This window comes from Anopheles stephensi, unplaced genomic scaffold (genome assembly GCF_013141755.1).
Source record: "Anopheles stephensi strain Indian unplaced genomic scaffold, UCI_ANSTEP_V1.0 ucontig318, whole genome shotgun sequence".
Lineage (NCBI taxonomy): Eukaryota > Metazoa > Arthropoda > Insecta > Diptera > Culicidae > Anopheles > Anopheles stephensi.
The window spans coordinates 6,792-34,720 of NW_023405256.1; the positions used below are offsets into that span (position 1 = coordinate 6,792).

The 27,929-nt window shown below is 38.8% G+C and overlaps 1 protein-coding gene across 4 annotated transcripts; it reads right to left on the minus strand.

Annotated features, from left to right (window-relative positions):
• Positions 1-97: 97 nt before the first annotated feature.
• On the minus strand, positions 98-27,884 carry LOC118516545. Of its 4 annotated transcripts, XM_036062490.1 has the most exons (4): positions 27,862-27,884; positions 27,769-27,789; positions 3,693-3,753; positions 98-1,076 (listed from the first exon to the last, which is right to left on the minus strand). In XM_036062490.1, exons 2-4 carry the CDS (start codon positions 27,783-27,785, stop codon positions 969-971), a joined length of 186 nt encoding a protein of 61 aa, XP_035918383.1. In that variant the 5' UTR covers positions 27,786-27,789; positions 27,862-27,884; the 3' UTR covers positions 98-968. The 4 variants fall into 4 exon arrangements, 3 of the variants coding, with proteins under 3 accessions (XP_035918383.1, XP_035918384.1, XP_035918382.1); XM_036062491.1 differs by lacking the exons at positions 27,769-27,789; positions 27,862-27,884 and adding an exon at positions 14,838-14,855; XM_036062489.1 differs by lacking the exons at positions 3,693-3,753; positions 27,769-27,789; positions 27,862-27,884 and adding an exon at positions 1,143-2,048.
• Between the last annotated feature and the right edge of the window lie 45 nt (positions 27,885-27,929).

A 27,929-nucleotide genomic window follows, 5' to 3' on the forward strand; every position in this document is an offset into this window, starting at 1 on the left:
CAACCTCGAGAGGTCTCGGCCTGTCATTTCTGGCTTTCTGTGACTTGTTTTTACCCGAAGAAAAGTAGTCAGCCTTTCGTACGGGGAGGCGGTCTGGATGGGATTTGAACCCCGGCCCTGCCGTGTGAAGACCGGCGCCGCTGTCGCCTCGGCCACCGGACAATCTACACAATCTACTGTTTCTAAATATTCCTCCATCCGAAATCCCACCCTTGCCTCCCGCATCAGCAAACATAAAATTGTAATCTGCATCTATGGCATACTTCCAGCCATTGTTCTTTAGTGGATGGTAATTGAAAATGAAAAGAATAATTAATTTCAAGTGCATTAAAATGAAATATAGCAATACGGCCAGGCCATTCTTCATGAATAAAAAAATTTTATTAATCTGTTTTCTTTTTAATAATTTCAGCTTGACGATCATGATGAGGGCCTCGCTCAGCACTCCCTCGTCTCGACCATGCCATCCACCGTCCAATCCTTTACCCATCCGATATCTACAACACCAAAAACACGATTTCCATAATTGAAACCATGATGGCGGGGGCAGTGAGTTGAGCGAGGCCCTCAAGCAGCTGATGGAGGCCACAAGGGAGAATGCACACTCCCGGGAGAACACGTTTGGCCGCTGGGTCGCTGGATTTCTCCACCGTTTTTCACCCGAAGAACAGGATTTTGTAACGTCAAGGATTCAGCGATCCATGCTCAATGCAGAAGATTTAGTTTTGGCCAAACGTGCTAACCGGGAGTAGTTTTTTTCTTTAGCATAGTATAGTGTAGATTTAGGTTTTATAGTTAGTTAGTTAGTTAGTTTACATTAGCGTAATTAGTTTAGTTTGCATTAGTTTGTTTGTAAATATAGTTAGATTTTTTGGTAGGATAGTTGTAAGTTTTGTTAAATAGATTACGGTTTACTATACCTAACAAAATTATTGTTGTACATTTATTGGTGTACAATTGATCTAAAATCAATCGAAAGAAACGTATTCGAATCCTACCTTCACATATGATCGTAGAGTTTTTGTAAGGCAGATACACGTCTCCTTTACTATGTTGCTTATGGAGGAACGAGACACCTGAAATAATACAAAGATGTTATAATTTGTTCGTTTAAGTATATCCCTCACGCACGAGATACTCACTCGAAACAAATATTGCAAACTACTGAACGTTTCTCCAGCTGCTATATACCGCAACGTAATTAGCAACCTTTCTTGGGCTGTGATGGAGTCACGCATATTGGTGTTCATGCGACTTATTGCCGGCCTTATAGCTTGCAGCAAAACAATAAAATCTTCCTTCTTCATTCGAAGAAAGTTAACGACGGTTTCGTTGGCTTGTTCTGCGACAATATTATCCAGCAAGCGGTTGCCATCTTCTTGCCGCCGGAAAAAAATTGGTCGCATCCACCACGTGCGCACAATTTGCCTGTTGCGTCTTCGCAAATTCACTTCATTCAATTCCACAACCCACGATAACGAAGCGAACCACTCTTCGCTCATCAACAGATTCTCCATTGCAAACTTTTCACAGCAAAATCCTTAATATTTCCAAATCAACGCCGGAAAACAAATCAACAACCGCAAACAACACTGCCTGTATGTTTACAAACATGGCGAGGAATGACAGAAAAATTTCGCATACATCGAATGACAGCTGCTGGGTGTGCGCTTTGTTGCCCTAAACGCGGCTATATGAACCGAAATGTTTTTGACGTAAAAATTTCGCCAATCCTCCCCTTTTAAGCGAAATCTTTATGAAATCTAGCATCGTGTAGCCTGGTTTTTAAAAATAAGTGCACTAGGAAAAATAAACTCTCTTACCTGCGAACTTCCAAGGAACACAAACGACGGTTAATATTCATCACTGCAGCAAAAAAAAAACACATCCGAAAACTCCCGCATACGAACACTGCTATTACCACCTCATTCAGCCAAACTTTCCAAAGATTCATGAATAGCATTTTCAGCGATCTGGAATTTGTCTTTGTCTATATTGACGACATCCTTACAGCTAGTCCAACGCAAAAAATGCACATTTAACATTTGCATAAAGTGTTCCATCGGCTAGCTAGTCCGGACTTCAAAATAAAGTCATCCAAATGTGTTCTTGGCGTACCATCGTTGGATTTCCTTAGTCACAACATTTCTGAAAAAGGTATAACTCCTTCTTCTTCTAAGGTAAAGGTAATTACAAAATTTCCCTCTCCATCATCCGTTAAACAACTTCAGCGATTGGCAGGAATGATACATTACCACCATCATTTCATTCCACAGGTTTCCAACAAGTTGAGACCCTTGTATCAACTCATTGCTGAATATAACGACAAAAAGAGTAAACAAAACTTTGAAAGGTTAGAAGAATGTGAACAAGCAGTACTTCAAGTAAAACATGACCTATCAAATGCAATCATGTTACCTCATCCACAGAGTAACGCTAATTATTCTCTCACTAACGACGCTTATAACAATGCAGTTGGCGCGATACTTCATCATCATCTCAATGGTGAAAGTCAACCGTTGGCATTTTACTCAAAAACAACAACACCAACCGAGCAGAGATACTCAACCTTTGATAGAGAACTACTTGCCATTTTCCTAGGAATCAAACATTTTTGGCACTTCCTCGAAGTGAGAGACTTTAAGGTGTTAACAGACTACAAACCTCTAACATTGGCGTTAAAATCCAAGGCTGAAAAGTCTTCGCGACAAAGTCGACATCTCGACTTCATCTCCTAGTACACCTCTGATATACGTACATATATATACATATATCCCTGATATATATACATTCGGGGAGAGAGCAACGTAGCAGCGGATGCCTTATCTATGATTGGAGTCATGGATTCCATTGCAATGTTAACGGATCAAACTATTCCAAAAGAGCAAAAGAAAGATGCACATTTAAAAATATTACCAAAAAACAGAGCAGAAACACTACATATAAACTAATAAAAATATCTTCAAACAATGTTCAACTATTGATAGAATCTTCTGCAGGAAAACAACGTTTGTATGTTCCCTTATCTCTGCGTAAGCTTACATTCCAAGGGATCCACAATAACTCACATCCTGGCATTCGGGCTACTAGAAAGCTTATGACCGATCGTTATTTCTGGCCATCCATGAACAAGGACGTGGGAGAATGGACACCAAAAGGCCAAAATAACAAGCCATACTCACTAGCCATTGGAAACATTTGACATTCCGAAAGGCAGGTTTAACCACATCCACCTGGACATCGTTGGTCCTCTACCTCCTCCGGAAGACATGTGTTACCTACTCACAATAGTGGATAGATTTACAAGATGGCCTGAGTGTTACCCAATGGCAGATAGGTCAGCAGCTACCATCGCAAAAACATTTGTCGACAATTATGTCTCTAGTAGTGTCGACAATTATGGAAGATCTAGTGACAAGCGAATACCGTTGAACATGAAAAATATTTAAGAAAAGCTTTGTTGTTATACAATCATTTAAAATTTGAAACAGGAGCCCCTAGTTAATCATTGCGTTTCACTGGCAATGTAAAAACAAGCGAAGATTTGTAAAACTATAAAATCAACGCAAAGAGTTTTTAATAGTTTAACTGTGACGATTAGTAGTGAGTAAGCAGTATTAAATGGAGATGTATGCGTAGATAGATGATAAGAGCGAAATACAGATATACACGAGAGGTCAAAGTGTACTCACGCATTTGAAGAACACCACTTTTGGCAACGAGGAAAATTCGGCCTGCGTGTAAATGTCGAGTCTAAAATCAGAAGAAAAAAAACAAGTCGTTAATCGGTGACATAGAGCCCTCTATCATGGGGGAAAGCATCCGTGAATACTTGGAAAGAATGGACATTTTCTTTCAAGTGCATGAAATAGAAGTGTTAAAGTTAGGATGAGCATCAATGTACAGTCTGATATCGAAGATAGTATCACCGGAGGAGCCAAAGTCGTGCAACTATGAGAAGCTGTGTATGAAGCTTAGAGAACAATTGGAGCTTAAAGTGAATGTAGTGGCGGAACGATACAATTTCAGACACTGTATGCAGCAAGAACTCTCTTTTCCTGAATACATTATGGAACTGAACGCCAGGATACAAACGGGTTAGTGCCAAGCGTTTTTGCTCGAAATGTTGCGTGCCCAGATTTGTAATAAGATCGGGCATGTGTCGTCCTGTTGGAAGAATTGAGAAAGTAAAGTACAAAGTTTGAATGCGCACGAGAGAGAAATGAGTGATGAAATGAGAGAGAATTTTCGCAGTCTAATTGATGGAAATCATTGAAAAATGATTAAAGATTTCGAAGCTTGTTTGATTTTATTATTATTGTTATTATTATTATTATTATTATTTTTAAACCGGATGCCTCCAGGGCTTTCCAGTGGCGTCAGATACAATAAAAAATAAAAAATTACCATATAACTAAAACGTCATGCACGGGACGAAACACATTAGGACAAGGAAGACAATACAAGGGAACAGAATGAAGCAAAGGACATATGCTATGGTCAAACAAATCACCTACTGAAATGAAGTCAGATAATGCGCACATCCAAGGCCATTTTTAGATCGTGAGCGTCGCAAAACGGTAGCATCGGACAAAGATGAGAATGGCTGCCAGGAGGGTAGGAGAGCCAATGTTGGCAAGAAGGATGTTGGCAATAAATAGCCTGCGTGCTTGACAATGACGGTCTTTTAAGCCAACCAAACCCAGCAACTGACATCGTACCGAGTATGGGGGAGAAGCAGCACTGGGGTCGTTAAGGAAGCACCTTACGGCGATTCTAGCAAACTTCCGTTGTACCTTCTCCAACCCATTCATAGAGGTGACACCTGCTGGGGACCAAACGACGCTGGCGTAGTCCAAGATCGAACGGACTCAGCAGCAATACAACGCCCTCAAGCACAATGGATCACGGACCTCAGACGCCATTCGGGTGATGAGGGCCAATAAAATGTTGGCTCACCCGAGGACTGAGTTGATATGTGGCTCAAAAGACAGTTTGTCATCGAGCCTCACACCAAGGTGCTTTACCAGAATGACTCGTGGGAGTGGTGAGCCACCGAGCTGGTAGTCATATAGCTGCTTGTAATGAGAGCGGCCGAACGAGATTACGCAGCATTTTTCTACACAAAGGATGAGCCCGTTAAAGGAACACCAATCCGCAAATGCATCGGCGTAGCTTTGAAGGCAAAGGAAGTCTTGAAACGAGGACACAGGAAGAACTAAACATCGTCAGCATACAACAGACATCCTTTGGGAGAACTCCACTACACCCCAATATTTCATAAGGCATATGCGGTGCCGTACGCGCTTAAGACAAAAGTAGAAGAAAGTTTAGAAACGTAAGTGGATGATGGAATTTTGTTTCCATGCCCTTCGGAGTGCAATCTGCAACGGTCGTTGTACACGATACGATTCTTTGATGGCGAATGTTAACAATACCACCACAAAAAAAGAATCGCTCGCTCTGTAAAAAAGAATCGCTCGCTCTGTAAAAAAGAATCGCTTGCATGATTGTGTTTAGACGGCACGAATCTTTTCATGAATGTGTGTGGTACCTACGAAAAGACATCGGTACTTTCTGCTAGAAGAAACAGTGTAAAATTAAATTAAGTTACTCTTCCCCCAAACTCTTTAACATAAATTTTAACTAAACCTATAACAACTGTTTGCCTATAACATATAGTTATAACTCCTTAGCGGGAGTTGTCAAAAGATTCGCCCAAAAGATTCGTGTTGTCCACCAAACTCGGATTCGCCGAATCTGCTCGAATGCACCAATACAGTGAAACAAAGATTCGTTGTCAAGGGAGAATTGCGGTAGAATCGTACAGTGTAAAGCATCCTAATCAATGATTGTTAAAATAGTTTAACAAACTCAAGGTAAAGCGTATTTGGATGAAATTTTGGTAGGAGGAAAAACGAAAAAAGAATGCATGGGTACTTTGACGGAAGTGTTAAAGAGGCTCGAAAAACAAAAAGTAAAGATGAATGAAAAAAGGCAGTTTATTTTCTAAACGAAAACAGAATAATTGGGCTACCTTAAAAACAGAACACGGAGTCACACCAAACGTAGAAAAAGTTGAGACTATAGATAATGCCCGCCCAGCGCCCGGAAACGTAATGCAGTTACTAGCATATATGGGAATATTAAATTATTATGGTAGGTCCCCACCAGATGTAGCAAATATACTAAAACCTTTACACGAGTCGAGCGGGAAAAAAGATAAATTCAAACATTCTAAAGAATTTCATACGTCTTTCGAAAAGACAAAGGACACTGCTGAAAGCAAATCACGTCGTAGAACCATACGATCCTAATTTGACGGAAGATGCTAGCCCTAATGGTCCTCACAAAAAAGGAAGACAAAAAAAGCCGATTAATTTTGCGTCAGCGACGCAAACACACATACACACAAACACTATGCACAAGTCCAGAGGGAAGCACTAACGGTAGTTTACGGTGTGCAAAAATACCACAAATAAATGTACGGAGTAAAGTTTAAACTTGTACCGGACAATGTAGGAGTACAAGTATTCAAGCCTTCAAGAGCAGCGTCATCAATTGCGGTTGCTAGATTAAGCCGTTGGGCATTGATATTGGCTTGTAACGAATTTGTGACTGAGCATAAACCCGGAAAATACAAGGTTCATGTACATGCTATGTGCAGGTTACCGTTGGAACAAGGGTCGATCATAGAACAAGCAGGAGTATCATGACACGTATTATCTTCCAATCCAATCATAGTGTGAGAAATATTCTCGACGCTGGAGAAATTATCGCGGTAAAGTGAAACCCGTGCAGTCTTGGCGTCGTTCCGTTTGTAACTGTTTATTCATTCGACCTAGTTCATCTTACATACATAATTCATTCGAAATTCATCCTTATTTTCCTGGTTGTCAATTCGTGTAGCGACAAGTAGTGTGTGTTTGCATTCTCTATGTGGGTTCTGTCGTCTTAGTTCAAAAATTTTAATTCATGGAATATGTCGTAATCTAAACAAGAGCAGTATGTACAAATGTATAGATATGTTTAATAGTAATAGTGCGTAGAAGACGTTATGTAAGTAGTAGTGTAAGAAGTATAAAAGTAAGGATAGCTAGTAAGGAACAAGGATTTAAATTCAGATTGAGTTCAGCATCCTAACGGAACGTGTGCGCGTTAAAGAATATCACATGGCGACCGTGACATGAAAAAAAGGAAATGCGAATCAACCAACGACTACAATAGCAAAAAACGTTCCTTAAAAAACCATTGAAACGGAGAAAAGGAAGATCACTTAATTACAAGCCAACGAGTGCGTCCTCAGCAACAGTTTAACAGCTCTTCGAAGGTGAACCGTGCGGCGCAAATCAAGCGGTTATCAACTTTAAAATGCTGATTATCATCATTTGCTAAACTGAGTTCAGAAAAAACGTGAAGCATTTACTGTGCTAGCGTATATGTGTAAAAGTGAAAGAAGAAGAAAAATGCGTACCAGATAATTGCTATACAAATGTCCCAACGAATAAGAGAATAATAGGAAGTGATAGTTTGCTGTTAATTATCAACTAATGGAGTAAGGAGAGAGAGCGTTAAGCGTTGAAGTGTTAAAGCGTGTGCGTAAAAAAAAGAGGACTTATCAGATAATCGCAAAGCGAACTACCGTTAGTAGTGCGAAATGATAGTATGAGTAAGCGATAAATTAGGGACAGGTTAGAATTAGGTGAAACGAAAAGTTATCGGCGTTGTTTTTTTCCATACTAAATTATATAATATCGTTAAGTGCTCATTAGGTGTAGCGTGTGCAAAACAAAATCCTTTTTCGTCTGAATGCTTTCAAATATTAGTCAGAACATTGTCCGGCTTGTAGATATAAAAAATAAGCTCCTTATTCCAAACAAACCTTTCCGTAAGTGTGTACTCAACCAATACGAAATTTTGGCAGAAGATATTTATAACTCTATTAGATCTGATCTAAGTGAAATTCAAGAAACATTTAACGAACCACAAATTAAATCATTAATTTTGGAAGCAAACGATCTTTTTTCTGCAATTAATAAGCGTTTTGAGTTTCTAGTGCAAGAAAATACAATGGCGAAATTCGACATTAAAATGGCTACCGTTTTGGTACAGATTCTCGATGGACGCGCTGACCATTTACAAAATTTTCTAGATTCGGCAATGTTTCTAAAAGATATATGCCCAACTGACGAGGAAACCACACTCATAAAATTCCTAAAAACACGGCTTACAGGGAAGGCAAGGCTAGGATTGTCGCCTAACATAAACACCTTCAGTGAATTAATAAGCGACGTTAATAAAAGGTGTTGTGAAAAAATAAGCTCAGACAGAATAATGGCCCAGATGAAAAATATGAAACATGCAGAAGTACAACCTGTATGTGAAGAAGTAGCATCCTTAGCTGCCAAATTAAAACATATTTATTTAGAACAACAAATACCGAAAAAACGTGGCCAACTAAATGGAAGTTAAGGAAAGTGTTAAAACATTATCGGAGAAAATTCGCAACCCCGAAACTAAAATCATACTGAAGGCATGCAATTTCTAAACCGTGTCAGAAGCTATAGAAAAAGATTAAGAAAATGAATATAATACACACCACAATACTCAAATATTGGCGATACAAAATCAAGGTTATCGATACACGAACTTTAACCCACGTACAAGAAATGATATGGGTCGATCTTCATACAACAGATTTCCCCAAAGAGGCTTCAATCGCAGATTTTCGTACTATGGAGGCCAAAACAGAAGAAATTCGAATTTCTTTGCACAAAATTCAAATCGTACAAACGATTACAAAAATAATCGCAATGTATACAGTGCACAACAAACCGATCAGCACCATTTTTTAGAAGAACGCCAACAATCTCCAGAAGATTGCCAATATTCTGCATAAACTTGTCGGCTAGGAATTTTATTAAAGTTAAAATTTAAATGGAAAACTCAGAATTTGCTAGTCTTTTTGTGGACACCGGAGCCGATGTATCATTATTCAGAATAGACAAAACCAATCCCTACAAACCATTATACACCCAAAACAAAATAAGCTTAACGGATAAAACAACCAACACCATAAACACATAAGGAACAGCAAACACAATTATACCATTTGACAACGCTTCAGTAAACCATCAATTTCATTTAATGCCTCAACAATTGATATTAAAGCAGTTGGCATTCTTGGCAGAGATTTCCTTAAAAAACACAGATGTATTATCGATTATGATCATTGGCTGATAACTTTCAATTATAATGAAGTTACTATTTCCCATCCCATAGATGATGCTATTGAAAGTGGATTCATGCTTCCAATGAGGAGTGAGATTATACGTACAGTAAACTTACCAAATGTTAAAGGGGACTCAATAGTATTTCCATACGAAATCAAACCTGGCGTTTTTTGCGGTAATGCGATAGTTTCACAAAACAATCAAAATGTTAAATTTATAAATACGACTGAAAAAAACCTATTCATTAGCAACAACACATTCAAACCACTCATTGAACCAATGACAAACTGCTTAGTTAAAAATTATGATATTCCTAAAGAAACAAACAAAGATAGATTAAACATATTACTAAGCAAAATAGATATCGAAAGCATACCTTAATACATTCGCAACAATCTGGAACAATTACTCGAAAAGTACACAGATTTATTCTGCATAAAAGACGACCCGATAACTTATAATGATTTCTACAAACAAGGCATACAATTAAAAGATAAGATACCAACTTACATCCCCAATCACAAAAAGATCTACTCTCAAGCAACAGAAATTCAAAACCAAGTTGATGCCATGTTGAGAAACGATATAATAGAGCATTCGGTATCGCCGTATAATTCTCCTGTGCTACTAGCTCCAAAAAAATCGAATGATGCAAACAAAAAGTGGAGGTTAGTTGTTGATTACAGGCAACTAAATAAGAAGATTATTCCCGATAAATTTCCACTGCCTAGAATAGACAGCATTTTAGATGAACTTGGTAGAGCAAGGTATTTTAGTACGTTGGATCTAATGTCCGGGTTCCATCAAATACAACTCGAAAATAATTCAAGAAAATACACTGCATTTTCAACCCCCTCCGGGCATTATCAATTCAAAAGACTGCCATTTGATCTCAACATAAGTCCAAATAGTTTTCAGAGGATGCTTACCATAGCTATGACAGGACTAACCCCAGAAACATCCTTTGTCTATATCGATGATATTATTATTACTGGTTGCTCGGTTAACCATCACTTAAATAATCTCAACAAGGTATTTGATAGATTGCGAAAGTATAATCTCAAATTGAACCCAGAAAAATGTAAATTTCTCAAAAGTGAAGTAGTCTATTTAGGTCATAAAATAACTGAAAAAGGAATATATCCTGACGAATCCAAATACAATGTTAAAAGAAACTACCCCACTTCCAAAAATGCAGACGAGGTTAGGAGATTTGTGGCATTTTGCAACTATTACCGTAAACTCGTACGTAATTTTGCCCAAATCGCTAAACCACTTAATGACTTACAAAAAAAAGCAAAGGTATTTTACTGGTCAAAGAAATTCGAACAGTCATTTGAAACACTTAGAAAAATATTATTATCTCCATCCATTTTAAAATACCCAGATTTTACAAAAGAATTTTTCATAACCGCATCTGAAAATCATTTTGCATCTGAAAATGCATGTGGTGCTTTACTTTCCCAAATAACCAACGGTAACGATCTGCCCATAGCATTTGCCAGCAAAACTTTTAGTAAGGGTGAAAAGTCAAATCCAACAATTGAAAATGACTGACAGACATCCATTGGGCAGTCAACTACTACAAGCCATACATTTTTGGAAGAAAGTTCACAATCAGAACCGATCATAGACCATTGGTCTATCTATTTAATATGAAAAACCCAACGTCCAAGCTTACGCGTATGAGGCTTGATCTAGAAGAGTTTGAATTCGACATTGAACACGTCCCTGGAAAAACGAATGTAGGAGCCGATGCGATGCATAGTTAGTTCTAACGACTTAAAGCGTTCAGACAAAGAACCTGAAGAAAGTGGGGTAAACGACGACGAGATCAAAATATTACCAGTTAAAACACAGGCTATGACAAAAATTCAAAGTAAACCACTGCCTCTAGATAAAAATATTCCAGGAGAAGTACTAAATCCTGTAGTCTGGCATAGCGACAGCCCTACAGAAGTGAATAAGGTTTTAAAAATTAAATCAATAACCCAAAGGCATAGCATCCAGCTATGTTTGAACAATCATAGTTATAACAAAGTACTAGGATGCGCAATAGTGCCAATTTGCAATAAAACCAGTCTAAATGGAAGTCAATCTCTAGAGAATGCTCTTCTACAACTGTGTAAAGTTGCTAAGGTCTTTAAAAGAAACAAGCTTGCAATTTCAATACATGATATAATATTTAGTTATTTTTCTATATAAACATTTAAGGAAATCGCCAACAGGGCCATCTCCGGTTCATAAATAATAACATTCGATCCACCAAAATGGATCACGGATCCCAAACAAACATTAAAAATTATACAAAACTATCATACTCCACCTTCGGGAGGGCATATAGTACAGTATCGGCTATACCTTAAAATCAGAGATAAATTTTAATGGAAAAAAATGAAGGAAGATATAAAGAACTATGTAAAACAATGTGATAAATGCAAACAAAACAAAGTACTTAGGCATACAAAAGAGAAATTTGTAATTACGTCAACGCCGTCCAAACCATTCGAAACTGTATCAATCGATACCGTTGGACCGTTACCAAAAACTCAAACAAACAATAGACACGCCGTCACAATGCAATGCGACTTAACAAAGTATATTACTCTTATTCCTATACCTAACAAGGAAGCCACCACAGTTGCACGAGCCATTGTTGAAAATTACGTACTAACGTTCGGAAAGTTTCTTCAACTTAAATCTGATCAGGGGACAGAGACAATGACAACACACAATGAACAATGAGATTTTGAAGGAAATAGCCAAAATTCTGGACATTAAGCACACATTTGCAACAGCATACCATCCCCAGTCGATTGGAGACTTAGAACGTAAACACCGATGTTTAAATGAGTATTTGAGAGCGTTCACTAACGGACACCACGATGATTGGGACTCGTGGATTAAATATTATGAGTTCGTTTACAACACAACACCACTAGTGTTCGGCAGAAAAGCTTATCTACCACAACAAAACTATGAAAGATCAATTCATCCTATCCACAACTACGATCAATATTATAATGAACTGCGGTTTAAATTATAAAAATCAAACAAGAAGGCTAGGGAAATAATCACCGAGCACAAGAGGAAAAGAAAGAACAACACCGAGGAAACCGTTAATCCCCTAAATATTAAGGAAGGAGAGATAGTTTACCTGAAAAATGAAAATTGCAAGAAATTAGATCCGGAATATGTAGGACCCTGTAGTGTAACAAGCGTATCTCACCCAAATTGCACGATTAGACATAAAATTACCAACAAAACCTCGATAGTGCATGAGAACAGGTTAGTTAAGCAAAAACAAAAACACAAAAAAGGCGTTTGCCAATCTTCTAAAGGGGGGAGGTTTAGTATGTACAAATGTATAGATATGTTTAATAGTAATAGTGCGTACAAGACGTTATGTAAGTCGTAGTGCAAGAAGTATAAAAGTAAGGTTAGGTAGCAAGGATCAAGGAATGAAGTTCAGATTGAGTTCAGCATCTTAAGGGAACGTGTGCGCGTTAAAGAAAATCACACTAGCAGTACTTCTCACACATAGACATTAAAATGGTAAGGAAGTGTCAGAAGAACGATATGAAAATGCAACAAGTTTATGAGAACGTAAAATACGGATGGTCACAAAATGTGTAGAGTCAATTTAAAGATTACGCTAAGCTTAAGAGTTATTTGGGAATCGAGAACGGAATGCTGCTTTTCCATGATAGAGTGATAGTACCATAGAAACTGAAAGAGAAAACCACGCCACGCTGGCGAAGAGGATGAAAATGGCAGCAAGTAGCTAACCATGGTGGAAGAATATGGATCAGGATTTCTATTACGTCATTATTTTTTCCAATCTGTCATTCCAGACAGATTATAATGAAAGAAACATTCGCAACAAAATGGCAAGAAAATTTAAGTCCATTTGAGCGAATACTCATAGATTTTTGTTACTTCGAGAATAGCTCACAAGTGATAGTTGACGAAATTCATACAAGTGTAGGCTCCCATAGTTTTAAGTACCTTATGTTTGTATATATCTGCATATATCTTGATTTAAATATGTCAAGTGGAAATAAATGCAAAATGTCCCCGCGGCTGGGCATTCAGAAACCGCCTGCCGACCGGACAAGATCGTTGTTTGTGTCGGACTTCTGCCTTCGGTCTTTTAGTACTTCCGAAACAAAGTAAAGTTAAATTTAGCGTTGTTTACAGAAGCTAACATCATGACAAGTATCAGGGCAGAGCGTGTTATCCAAGAGCAAGATACATTTTTCACATGTTTGAGAATGCCACGAGAAAAAGTGTTAGACAATGGGCCTCTATTCAACTCAGGGAAGTAAAAATCATTTTAACATTCAACAGGTACTAAAGTCAGCAAATCACCACCTTGCCCCCCACAATCTAATGGATAAGTGGACAGAGCGATGAGAACGGTGAAAGATTCAATTATTAGTTACGTGATTCAAAATACTGAATTTCAGAGGAAATTAAATCAGTTTTTGATATCAGACTTCCATCAGAGTCTGAGATCATCAGAGTGTCAGATTTGATGTTTTACAAACGTAAAGCTGAGGTTATGGTGTCGAATTTCAACGGATTAACTAAGTTTTTTCTGCAAAATTTAGTTTCAAATGTTAGCAAGTCGTTTCTATCATTTGATCAAACGATAAATCGATTTTAAGCATCGTTTTGTTACTCTCATGACACTACGACCAAAACATTTTGTACAATAAAATAATCCTATTTACCACACTTTGAAATCGACCAAATTTTTCTTTTACAGTCCTGGACATCCGCTCTTTCGTATTTTCAACCTTCACATCGTCTAGCTTTGTTTTAAAAAAGTTGAATTGATTGGAGTCTAAATTTTTGTTAACTCCATTGAAGTTTTTTTTTTGCTCAATGTTTTGTTAATTTTTGACAAAAAAAAATACAATGAACATCAAAACTTATGATGTTGAGAATGCTTTTGCCAAAGTTTTGTAAGATAATAATAATAATAATATTAATAATAATAATTCAAACAATTTAAATTATACATTGTAAAAATATCGCAAGCAGTCGTTTGAAAATCGGGTAAAGGAGTGGTCTTTTTCTATTGTCCATCACTACAAACACTAAAAGGCTTAGCCCTATCATTACATTTAGAGCGTCGCCCGCACGTTGCTTTTAATTTACAGCAGCAATGTTGTCTCAGAGGTGGGCATAGGTGCCTATGGTTGACTAGGATTAGAAACGACCTGGCTCTTCTCCCCTTGCTGCGACATTGCGATGAATTTGTCCATTCTCTCATTCATCACATCCATCTGGACCCCCAGGCCTGTTATACGCTTCCGCAACATCTCCTTTGCCATCGCTGACTGTACTTGTTTGTTACTATTACCTTCCAGCTCTTCGCATGCATCTAAAATTCATAAAAAAATTGTTAGATATATTGCATTTGGAAAAATGTGCAATTTACTAATAATAATTACCTTTAACCAGCAAAAAAGGAACCACACGGAAAATGGGGTTCACATTGCGTGTTCTGCTTGAACGATAAAACTTTTGCTTTGAATTTGATGTGTGACAAACAGCAGCAAGGCGAAAACATAAAACGATCACCGCAATACTCACATACAGCGACCCATCCGGCCTCCCAATTCGCGTACAACTGCCGATATCCGTCGTAATCCTGAAATGCGGCGGTTGAAGCACTGACCGCAATACGATTAGTTTTAACACCTTCCTAGCACATTTGTCACCTTCACGCTTACTACCAAACACCCTCAGCAAATTCGAGCAGTTTCGAGCAGTTATTCAAGCCCTACCTAACATCACAAACAACAACACACGCACTTACCGATAATTTGTGTCACTCCAACAGTGCTTAAAAATCAAGCACTTATCGCACACTTCATTTTACTCTTAGAGCCACTCTGAACCAGTAAACACACACACTCCAAAGTATATATCATGCACTATTTGCACCTGTCTGGATATTCGAGCAGTTTAGAGCAGTTTTTTAAGCTGCCGAACAATTCAAATAACAAAGCAGCACTCGCGAACGCTTTGATTCATTAAAACAGCGCTCGAAAAAAATCGAGCACTTTTTGCCAACTTAAATCCACTCATAAAGACGCTGTGACGAATAATCTTACACCAAAGTATACGTGGCACTTTTGGCTCCAGCATCCATATTCGATCAGTAGTCGAGCAACTGCAACATGTCCCAGCAGACCCTCCCAGCCACCAACAGCTATTCCGAACACACTTCCGATTTTACCAGAAAAGCTGCTTGCAATTTGAGCAGTTTTATTTTTTGTCGCTTGGGTACTGGAGATTTCTGTGCGATGGGAAACCGTTTTTGCTTGTGTCAAAATTCGGAAGCCGGAGAGCCGTCAGCCAAACAATTTTCATAAATTTCCGAATTTACACCGTTTTTCCGACGGAAACGGATTGCACACTCGGTTCACATCACTACAATTCAAACCGCACTCAATTCGATCCATAAATGAGCAAGTTATTTACACTTTTGCATTAAACGCGGTATATCCGCCACGTGGTGGTGCTGTCACACTACTGTCACACTTCTGCCACCTCCGTTTGATCACTTAATTAGCCCCCTTAAGACGTTTTTCACTGCAGTTTTTTGGGTTCGATCAATTGATTGCACACTACCACACCGGAAAGGACCGCTTCCGGACAGATCCGTGTGAAATTGGCCGCAAAAACACACACCCGACACTGCATCACCCCCACCACTGATGCACTTTTTGGACCACGTAGCTTTCGCACTAATCGGCCGATTTTTACCCCGTTTTCGGCTTGCGCAACATTTTGGCCACCTTATCGACCGGTTTCACTCACTTCCAAACCCGAGAAATTATTTGCCAACCAACTTTGACGGCTTGTTGTTGTTGTTGTTGTTGGTGGTGTGGCATACACGCGCTACATTTCGTCCTAAAAGCAGCGGAAATGCACCGTTTCTTCACTGAAACCACTTTATTGGCCATTTATCACTGAACTGAAACACAAACCGCGCTCCGATCGGTTCACTATCACCGGGAAAACTGTGTCCATCTCAGTCTGCTTACCGCGCTTATGTGTTGGAACCATGGGCCACTTATATACACGTTAATTCACCGATTTTGGAGCCGTTTTCACTTTTGTACTGTAAAACTTGCCATTTTACCTCCATTATGCATAATATCTGGTGGATCAAGCACAATTTTACCCCCTTTTTTAACAATATAAAAACAGAGCGCACTTTGCACAGAGTGCCAGGCGCACCGGATGACAGCCCGACACTGCTACAGTGACATAACACTGACCAGGCACAACCAAGGTGTATGTATCTAGAGCAAGCTGTATGTATCTAGAGCAAGGTGTATCTATTTAGAACAAGGTGTATGTATTCAGAAGGTGAATTTCTGTCGATTTCACACAGCAACAGCACCATTTCCCAAGATATCTGGTTCCCCTGTTTTCGTAAATTTTTTGGTAAATATATTCGTTAACGAAACTTCCTGGAAAAGATTTACGAAATTCCAAACTATTTCGAGGATAACTTGTTTATGTTTGGATTCTGTTTGATTACATTTTGAATGAACCCTGCTCATAAAATGAACCGGAACCATGTTCATCGAATGTAAACCGCTGATGGCGGACGGTTATCACAACGGATTTACATCCACGGAAGGCTTTCTGAAGGACTTATGGCGTATGTTTAGGAGACGGAAGGTTTCTGTTCGGTCCGAACTGGAAGAGAACGCGCGAAAGAATGGCTTTATGTTTAATAGTAATAGTGGTGTGTAGAAGACGTTTTGTAAGTCGTAGTGCAAGAAGTATAAAAGTAAGGTTAGCTAGTAAGGATCAAGGAATAAAGTTCAGATTGAAATCCGCATCCTAACGGAACGTGTGCGCGTTAAAGAAAATCACTGTAGCAGTACTTCTCACACATAGACATTAAAATGGTAAGGAAGTGTCAGAAAAACGATATGAAAATGCAACAAGTTTATAAGAACGTAAAATACGGATGGTCACAAAATGTGTAGAGTCAATTTAAAGATTACGCTAAGCTTAAGAGTTATTTGGGAATCGAGAACGGAATGCTGCTTTTCCATGATAGAGTGATAGTACCATAGAAACTGAAAGAGAAAACCACGCCACGCTGGCGAAGAGGATGAAAATGGCAGCAAGTAGCTAACCATGGTGGAAGAATATGGATCAGGATTTCTATTACGTCATTATTTTTTCCAATCTGTCATTCCAGACAGATTATAATGAAAGAAACATTCGCAACAAAATGGCAAGAAAATTTAAGTCCATTTGAGCGAATACTCATAGATTTTTGTTACTTCGAGAATAGCTCACAAGTGATAGTTGACGAAATTCATACAAGTGTAGGCTCCCATAGTTTTAAGTACCTTATGTTTGTATATATCTGCATATATCTTGATTTAAATATGTCAAGTGGAAATAAATACAAAATGTCCCCGCGGCTGGGCATTCAGAAAACGCCTGCCGACCGGACAAGATCGTTGTTTGTGTCGGACTTCTGCCTTCGGTCTTTTAGTACTTCCGAAACAAAGTAAAGTTAAATTTAGCGTTGTTTACAGAAGCTAACATCATGACAAGTATCAGGGCAGAGCGTGTTATCCAAGAGCAAGATACATTTTTCACATGTTTGAGAATGCCACGAGAAAAAGTGTTAGACAATGGGCCTCTATTTAACTCAGAGAAGTAAAAATCATTTTAACATTCAAAAGGTACTAAAGTCAGCAAATCACCACCTTGCCCCCCACAATCTAATGGATAAGTGGACAGAGCGATGAGAACGGTGAAAGATTCAATTATTAGTTACGTGATTCAAAATACTGAATTTCAGAGGAAATTAAATCAGTTTTTGATATCAGACTTCCATCAGAGTCTGAGATCATCAGAGTGTCAGATTTGATGTTTTACAAACGTAAAGCTGAGGTTATGGTGTCGAATTTCAACGGATTAACTAAGTTTTTTCTGCAAAATTTAGTTTCAAATGTTAGCAAGTCGTTTCTATCATTTGATCAAACGATAAATCGATTTTAAGCATCGTTTTGTTACTCTCATGACACTACGACCAAAACATTTTGTACAATAAAATAATCCTATTTACCACACTTTGAAATCGACCAAATTTTTCTTTTACAGTCCTGGACATCCGCTCTTTCGTATTTTCAACCTTCACATGGTCTAGCTTTGTTTTAAAAAAGTTGAATTGATTGGAGTCTAAATTTTTGTTAACTCCATTGAAGTTTTTTTTTTGCTCAATGTTTTGTTAATTTTTGACAAAAAAAAATACAATGAACATCAAAACTTATGATGTTGAGAATGCTTTTGCCAAAGTTTTGTAAGATAATAATAATAATAATATTAATAATAATAATTCAAACAATTTAAATTATACATTGTAAAAATATCGCAAGCAGTCGTTTGAAAATCGGGTAAAGGAGTGGTCTTTTTCTATTGTCCATCACTACAAACACTAAAAGGCTTAGCCCTATCATTACATTTAGAGCGTCGCCCGCACGTTGCTTTTAATTTACAGCAGCAATGTTGTCTCAGAGGTGGGCATAGGTGCCTATGGTTGACTAGGATTAGAAACGACCTGGCTCTTCTCCCCTTGCTGCGACATTGCGATGAATTTGTCCATTCTCTCATTCATCACATCCATCTGGACCCCCAGGCCTGTTATACGCTTCCGCAACATCTCCTTTGCCATCGCTGACTGTACTTGTTTGTTACTATTACCTTCCAGCTCTTCGCATGCATCTAAAATTCATAAAAAAATTGTTAGATATATTGCATTTGGAAAAATGTGCAATTTACTAATAATAATTACCTTTAACCAGCAAAAAAGGAACCACACGGAAAATGGGGTTCACATTGCGTGTTCTGCTTGAACGATAAAACTTTTGCTTTGAATTTGATGTGTGACAAACAGCAGCAAGGCGAAAACATAAAACGATCACCGCAATACTCACATACAGCGACCCATCCGGCCTCCCAATTCGCGTACAACTGCCGATATCCGTCGTAATCCTGAAATGCGGCGGTTGAAGCACTGACCGCAATACGATTAGTTTTAACACCTTCCTAGCACATTTGTCACCTTCACGCTTACTACCAAACACCCTCAGCAAATTCGAGCAGTTTCGAGCAGTTATTCAAGCCCTACCTAACATCACAAACAACAACACACGCACTTACCGATAATTTGTGTCACTCCAACAGTGCTTAAAAATCAAGCACTTATCGCACACTTCATTTTACTCTTAGAGCCACTCTGAACCAGTAAACACACACACTCCAAAGTATATATCATGCACTATTTGCACCTGTCTGGATATTCGAGCAGTTTAGAGCAGTTTTTTAAGCTGCCGAACAATTCAAATAACAAAGCAGCACTCGCGAACGCTTTGATTCATTAAAACAGCGCTCGAAAAAAATCGAGCACTTTTTGCCAACTTAAATCCACTCATAAAGACGCTGTGACGAATAATCTTACACCAAAGTATACGTGGCACTTTTGGCTCCAGCATCCATATTCGATCAGTAGTCGAGCAACTGCAACATGTCCCAGCAGACCCTCCCAGCCACCAACAGCTATTCCGAACACACTTCCGATTTTACCAGAAAAGCTGCTTGCAATTTGAGCAGTTTTATTTTTTGTCGCTTGGGTACTGGAGATTTCTGTGCGATGGGAAACCGTTTTTGCTTGTGTCAAAATTCGGAAGCCGGAGAGCCGTCAGCCAAACAATTTTCATAAATTTCCGAATTTACACCGTTTTTCCGACGGAAACGGATTGCACACTCGGTTCACATCACTACAATTCAAACCGCACTCAATTCGATCCATAAATGAGCAAGTTATTTACACTTTTGCATTAAACGCGGTATATCCGCCACGTGGTGGTGCTGTCACACTACTGTCACACTTCTGCCACCTCCGTTTGATCACTTAATTAGCCCCCTTAAGACGTTTTTCACTGCAGTTTTTTGGGTTCGATCAATTGATTGCACACTACCACACCGGAAAGGACCGCTTCCGGACAGATCCGTGTGAAATTGGCCGCAAAAACACACACCCGACACTGCATCACCCCCACCACTGATGCACTTTTTGGACCACGTAGCTTTCGCACTAATCGGCCGATTTTTACCCCGTTTTCGGCTTGCGCAACATTTTGGCCACCTTATCGACCGGTTTCACTCACTTCCAAACCCGAGAAATTATTTGCCAACCAACTTTGACGGCTTGTTGTTGTTGTTGTTGTTGGTGGTGTGGCATACACGCGCTACATTTCGTCCTAAAAGCAGCGGAAATGCACCGTTTCTTCACTGAAACCACTTTATTGGCCATTTATCACTGAACTGAAACACAAACCGCGCTCCGATCGGTTCACTATCACCGGGAAAACTGTGTCCATCTCAGTCTGCTTACCGCGCTTATGTGTTGGAACCATGGGCCACTTATATACACGTTAATTCACCGATTTTGGAGCCGTTTTCACTTTTGTACTGTAAAACTTGCCATTTTACCTCCATTATGCATAATATCTGGTGGATCAAGCACAATTTTACCCCCTTTTTTAACAATATAAAAACAGAGCGCACTTTGCACAGAGTGCCAGGCGCACCGGATGACAGCCCGACACTGCTACAGTGACATAACACTGACCAGGCACAACCAAGGTGTATGTATCTAGAGCAAGCTGTATGTATCTAGAGCAAGGTGTATCTATTTAGAACAAGGTGTATGTATTCAGAAGGTGAATTTCTGTCGATTTCACACAGCAACAGCACCATTTCCCAAGATATCTGGTTCCCCTGTTTTCGTAAATTTTTTGGTAAATATATTCGTTAACGAAACTTCCTGGAAAAGATTTACGAAATTCCAAACTATTTCGAGGATAACTTGTTTATGTTTGGATTCTGTTTGATTACATTTTGAATGAACCCTGCTCATAAAATGAACCGGAACCATGTTCATCGAATGTAAACCGCTGATGGCGGACGGTTATCACAACGGATTTACATCCACGGAAGGCTTTCTGAAGGACTTATGGCGTATGTTTAGGAGACGGAAGGTTTCTGTTCGGTCCGAACTGGAAGAGAACGCGCGAAAGAATGGCTTTATGTTTAATAGTAATAGTGGTGTGTAGAAGACGTTTTGTAAGTCGTAGTGCAAGAAGTATAAAAGTAAGGTTAGCTAGTAAGGATCAAGGAATAAAGTTCAGATTGAAATCCGCATCCTAACGGAACGTGTGCGCGTTAAAGAAAATCACTGTAGCAGTACTTCTCACACATAGACATTAAAATGGTAAGGAAGTGTCAGAAAAACGATATGAAAATGCAACAAGTTTATAAGAACGTAAAATACGGATGGTCACAAAATGTGTAGAGTCAATTTAAAGATTACGCTAAGCTTAAGAGTTATTTGGGAATCGAGAACGGAATGCTGCTTTTCCATGATAGAGTGATAGTACCATAGAAACTGAAAGAGAAAACCACGCCACGCTGGCGAAGAGGATGAAAATGGCAGCAAGTAGCTAACCATGGTGGAAGAATATGGATCAGGATTTCTATTACGTCATTATTTTTTCCAATCTGTCATTCCAGACAGATTATAATGAAAGAAACATTCGCAACAAAATGGCAAGAAAATTTAAGTCCATTTGAGCGAATACTCATAGATTTTTGTTACTTCGAGAATAGCTCACAAGTGATAGTTGACGAAATTCATACAAGTGTAGGCTCCCATAGTTTTAAGTACCTTATGTTTGTATATATCTGCATATATCTTGATTTAAATATGTCAAGTGGAAATAAATACAAAATGTCCCCGCGGCTGGGCATTCAGAAAACGCCTGCCGACCGGACAAGATCGTTGTTTGTGTCGGACTTCTGCCTTCGGTCTTTTAGTACTTCCGAAACAAAGTAAAGTTAAATTTAGCGTTGTTTACAGAAGCTAACATCATGACAAGTATCAGGGCAGAGCGTGTTATCCAAGAGCAAGATACATTTTTCACATGTTTGAGAATGCCACGAGAAAAAGTGTTAGACAATGGGCCTCTATTTAACTCAGAGAAGTAAAAATCATTTTAACATTCAAAAGGTACTAAAGTCAGCAAATCACCACCTTGCCCCCCACAATCTAATGGATAAGTGGACAGAGCGATGAGAACGGTGAAAGATTCAATTATTAGTTACGTGATTCAAAATACTGAATTTCAGAGGAAATTAAATCAGTTTTTGATATCAGACTTCCATCAGAGTCTGAGATCATCAGAGTGTCAGATTTGATGTTTTACAAACGTAAAGCTGAGGTTATGGTGTCGAATTTCAACGGATTAACTAAGTTTTTTCTGCAAAATTTAGTTTCAAATGTTAGCAAGTCGTTTCTATCATTTGATCAAACGATAAATCGATTTTAAGCATCGTTTTGTTACTCTCATGACACTACGACCAAAACATTTTGTACAATAAAATAATCCTATTTACCACACTTTGAAATCGACCAAATTTTTCTTTTACAGTCCTGGACATCCGCTCTTTCGTATTTTCAACCTTCACATCGTCTAGCTTTGTTTTAAAAAAGTTGAATTGATTGGAGTCTAAATTTTTGTTAACTCCATTGAAGTTTTTTTTTTGCTCAATGTTTTGTTAATTTTTGACAAAAAAAAATACAATGAACATCAAAACTTATGATGTTGAGAATGCTTTTGCCAAAGTTTTGTAAGATAATAATAATAATAATATTAATTATAATAATTCAAACAATTTAAATTATACATTGTAAAAATATCGCAAGCAGTCGTTTGAAAATCGGGTAAAGGAGTGGTCTTTTTCTATTGTCCATCACTACAAACACTAAAAGGCTTAGCCCTATCATTACATTTAGAGCGTCGCCCGCACGTTGCTTTTAATTTACAGCAGCAATGTTGTCTCAGAGGTGGGCATAGGTGCCTATGGTTGACTAGGATTAGAAACGACCTGGCTCTTCTCCCCTTGCTGCGACATTGCGATGAATTTGTCCATTCTCTCATTCATCACATCCATCTGGACCCCCAGGCCTGTTATACGCTTCCGCAACATCTCCTTTGCCATCGCTGACTGTACTTGTTTGTTACTATTACCTTCCAGCTCTTCGCATGCATCTAAAATTCATAAAAAAATTGTTAGATATATTGCATTTGGAAAAATGTGCAATTTACTAATAATAATTACCTTTAACCAGCAAAAAAGGAACCACACGGAAAATGGGGTTCACATTGCGTGTTCTGCTTGAACGATAAAACTTTTGCTTTGAATTTGATGTGTGACAAACAGCAGCAAGGCGAAAACATAAAACGATCACCGCAATACTCACATACAGCGACCCATCCGGCCTCCCAATTCGCGTACAACTGCCGATATCCGTCGTAATCCTGAAATGCGGCGGTTGAAGCACTGACCGCAATACGATTAGTTTTAACACCTTCCTAGCACATTTGTCACCTTCACGCTTACTACCAAACACCCTCAGCAAATTCGAGCAGTTTCGAGCAGTTATTCAAGCCCTACCTAACATCACAAACAACAACACACGCACTTACCGATAATTTGTGTCACTCCAACAGTGCTTAAAAATCAAGCACTTATCGCACACTTCATTTTACTCTTAGAGCCACTCTGAACCAGTAAACACACACACTCCAAAGTATATATCATGCACTATTTGCACCTGTCTGGATATTCGAGCAGTTTAGAGCAGTTTTTTAAGCTGCCGAACAATTCAAATAACAAAGCAGCACTCGCGAACGCTTTGATTCATTAAAACAGCGCTCGAAAAAAATCGAGCACTTTTTGCCAACTTAAATCCACTCATAAAGACGCTGTGACGAATAATCTTACACCAAAGTATACGTGGCACTTTTGGCTCCAGCATCCATATTCGATCAGTAGTCGAGCAACTGCAACATGTCCCAGCAGACCCTCCCAGCCACCAACAGCTATTCCGAACACACTTCCGATTTTACCAGAAAAGCTGCTTGCAATTTGAGCAGTTTTATTTTTTGTCGCTTGGGTACTGGAGATTTCTGTGCGATGGGAAACCGTTTTTGCTTGTGTCAAAATTCGGAAGCCGGAGAGCCGTCAGCCAAACAATTTTCATAAATTTCCGAATTTACACCGTTTTTCCGACGGAAACGGATTGCACACTCGGTTCACATCACTACAATTCAAACCGCACTCAATTCGATCCATAAATGAGCAAGTTATTTACACTTTTGCATTAAACGCGGTATATCCGCCACGTGGTGGTGCTGTCACACTACTGTCACACTTCTGCCACCTCCGTTTGATCACTTAATTAGCCCCCTTAAGACGTTTTTCACTGCAGTTTTTTGGGTTCGATCAATTGATTGCACACTACCACACCGGAAAGGACCGCTTCCGGACAGATCCGTGTGAAATTGGCCGCAAAAACACACACCCGACACTGCATCACCCCCACCACTGATGCACTTTTTGGACCACGTAGCTTTCGCACTAATCGGCCGATTTTTACCCCGTTTTCGGCTTGCGCAACATTTTGGCCACCTTATCGACCGGTTTCACTCACTTCCAAACCCGAGAAATTATTTGCCAACCAACTTTGACGGCTTGTTGTTGTTGTTGTTGTTGGTGGTGTGGCATACACGCGCTACATTTCGTCCTAAAAGCAGCGGAAATGCACCGTTTCTTCACTGAAACCACTTTATTGGCCATTTATCACTGAACTGAAACACAAACCGCGCTCCGATCGGTTCACTATCACCGGGAAAACTGTGTCCATCTCAGTCTGCTTACCGCGCTTATGTGTTGGAACCATGGGCCACTTATATACACGTTAATTCACCGATTTTGGAGCCGTTTTCACTTTTGTACTGTAAAACTTGCCATTTTACCTCCATTATGCATAATATCTGGTGGATCAAGCACAATTTTACCCCCTTTTTTAACAATATAAAAACAGAGCGCACTTTGCACAGAGTGCCAGGCGCACCGGATGACAGCCCGACACTGCTACAGTGACATAACACTGACCAGGCACAACCAAGGTGTATGTATCTAGAGCAAGCTGTATGTATCTAGAGCAAGGTGTATCTATTTAGAACAAGGTGTATGTATTCAGAAGGTGAATTTCTGTCGATTTCACACAGCAACAGCACCATTTCCCAAGATATCTGGTTCCCCTGTTTTCGTAAATTTTTTGGTAAATATATTCGTTAACGAAACTTCCTGGAAAAGATTTACGAAATTCCAAACTATTTCGAGGATAACTTGTTTATGTTTGGATTCTGTTTGATTACATTTTGAATGAACCCTGCTCATAAAATGAACCGGAACCATGTTCATCGAATGTAAACCGCTGATGGCGGACGGTTATCACAACGGATTTACATCCACGGAAGGCTTTCTGAAGGACTTATGGCGTATGTTTAGGAGACGGAAGGTTTCTGTTCGGTCCGAACTGGAAGAGAACGCGCGAAAGAATGGCTTTATGTTTAATAGTAATAGTGGTGTGTAGAAGACGTTTTGTAAGTCGTAGTGCAAGAAGTATAAAAGTAAGGTTAGCTAGTAAGGATCAAGGAATAAAGTTCAGATTGAAATCCGCATCCTAACGGAACGTGTGCGCGTTAAAGAAAATCACTGTAGCAGTACTTCTCACACATAGACATTAAAATGGTAAGGAAGTGTCAGAAAAACGATATGAAAATGCAACAAGTTTATAAGAACGTAAAATACGGATGGTCACAAAATGTGTAGAGTCAATTTAAAGATTACGCTAAGCTTAAGAGTTATTTGGGAATCGAGAACGGAATGCTGCTTTTCCATGATAGAGTGATAGTACCATAGAAACTGAAAGAGAAAACCACGCCACGCTGGCGAAGAGGATGAAAATGGCAGCAAGTAGCTAACCATGGTGGAAGAATATGGATCAGGATTTCTATTACGTCATTATTTTTTCCAATCTGTCATTCCAGACAGATTATAATGAAAGAAACATTCGCAACAAAATGGCAAGAAAATTTAAGTCCATTTGAGCGAATACTCATAGATTTTTGTTACTTCGAGAATAGCTCACAAGTGATAGTTGACGAAATTCATACAAGTGTAGGCTCCCATAGTTTTAAGTACCTTATGTTTGTATATATCTGCATATATCTTGATTTAAATATGTCAAGTGGAAATAAATACAAAATGTCCCCGCGGCTGGGCATTCAGAAAACGCCTGCCGACCGGACAAGATCGTTGTTTGTGTCGGACTTCTGCCTTCGGTCTTTTAGTACTTCCGAAACAAAGTAAAGTTAAATTTAGCGTTGTTTACAGAAGCTAACATCATGACAAGTATCAGGGCAGAGCGTGTTATCCAAGAGCAAGATACATTTTTCACATGTTTGAGAATGCCACGAGAAAAAGTGTTAGACAATGGGCCTCTATTTAACTCAGAGAAGTAAAAATCATTTTAACATTCAAAAGGTACTAAAGTCAGCAAATCACCACCTTGCCCCCCACAATCTAATGGATAAGTGGACAGAGCGATGAGAACGGTGAAAGATTCAATTATTAGTTACGTGATTCAAAATACTGAATTTCAGAGGAAATTAAATCAGTTTTTGATATCAGACTTCCATCAGAGTCTGAGATCATCAGAGTGTCAGATTTGATGTTTTACAAACGTAAAGCTGAGGTTATGGTGTCGAATTTCAACGGATTAACTAAGTTTTTTCTGCAAAATTTAGTTTCAAATGTTAGCAAGTCGTTTCTATCATTTGATCAAACGATAAATCGATTTTAAGCATCGTTTTGTTACTCCCATGACACTATGACCAAAACATTTTGTACAATAAAATAATCTTATTTATCACACTTTAAAATCGACCAAATTTTTCTTTTATAGTCCTGGACATCCGCTCTTTCGCATTTTCAACCTTCACATCGTCTAGCTTTGTTATAAAAACGTTGAATTGATTTGAGTCTAAATTTTTGTTAACTCCATTGAAGTTTTTTTTGCTCAATGTTTTGTGAATTTTTGACAAAAAAAAATACAATGAACATGAAAATTTATGATGTTGAGAATGCTTTTGCCAAAGTTTTGTAAGATAATAATAATAATAATATTAATTATAATAATTCAAACAATTTAAATTGTACATTGTAAAAATATCGCAAGCAGTCGTTTGAAAATCGGGTAAAGGAGTGGTCTTTTTCTATTGTCCATCACTACAAACACTAAAAGGCTTAGCCCTATCATTACATTTAGAGCGTCGCCCGCACGTTGCTTTTAATTTACAGCAGCAATGTTGTCTCAGAGGTGGGCATAGGTGCCTATGGTTGACTATGATTAGAAACGACCTGGCTCTACTCCCCTTGCCGCGACATTGCGATGAGTTTGTCCATTCTCTCATTCATCACATCCATCTGGACCCCCAGGCCTGTTATACGCTTCCGCAACATCTCCTTGTTTGTTACTATTACTGTACTTGTTTGTTACTATTACCTTCCAGCTCTTCGCATCCATCTAAAATTCATAAAAAAAAATTGTTAGATATATTGCATTTGGAAAAATGTGCAATTTACTAATAATAATTACCTTTAACCAGCAAAAAAGGAACCACACGGAAAATGGGGTTCACATTGCGTGTTCTGCTTGAACGATAA

Bases quoted from the DNA above. Each gene is read 5' to 3' on its own strand.
- LOC118516545 (XM_036062489.1), bottom strand. From the start codon at position 1,517: ATGGAGAATCTGTTGATGAGCGAAGAGTGGTTCGCTTCGTTATCGTGG. The intron at 1,077-1,142 runs GTGAGTATCTCG...GTATTATTTCAG, and splicing joins GTTTGCAATATTTGTTTCGA to GTGTCTCGTTCCTCCATAAG.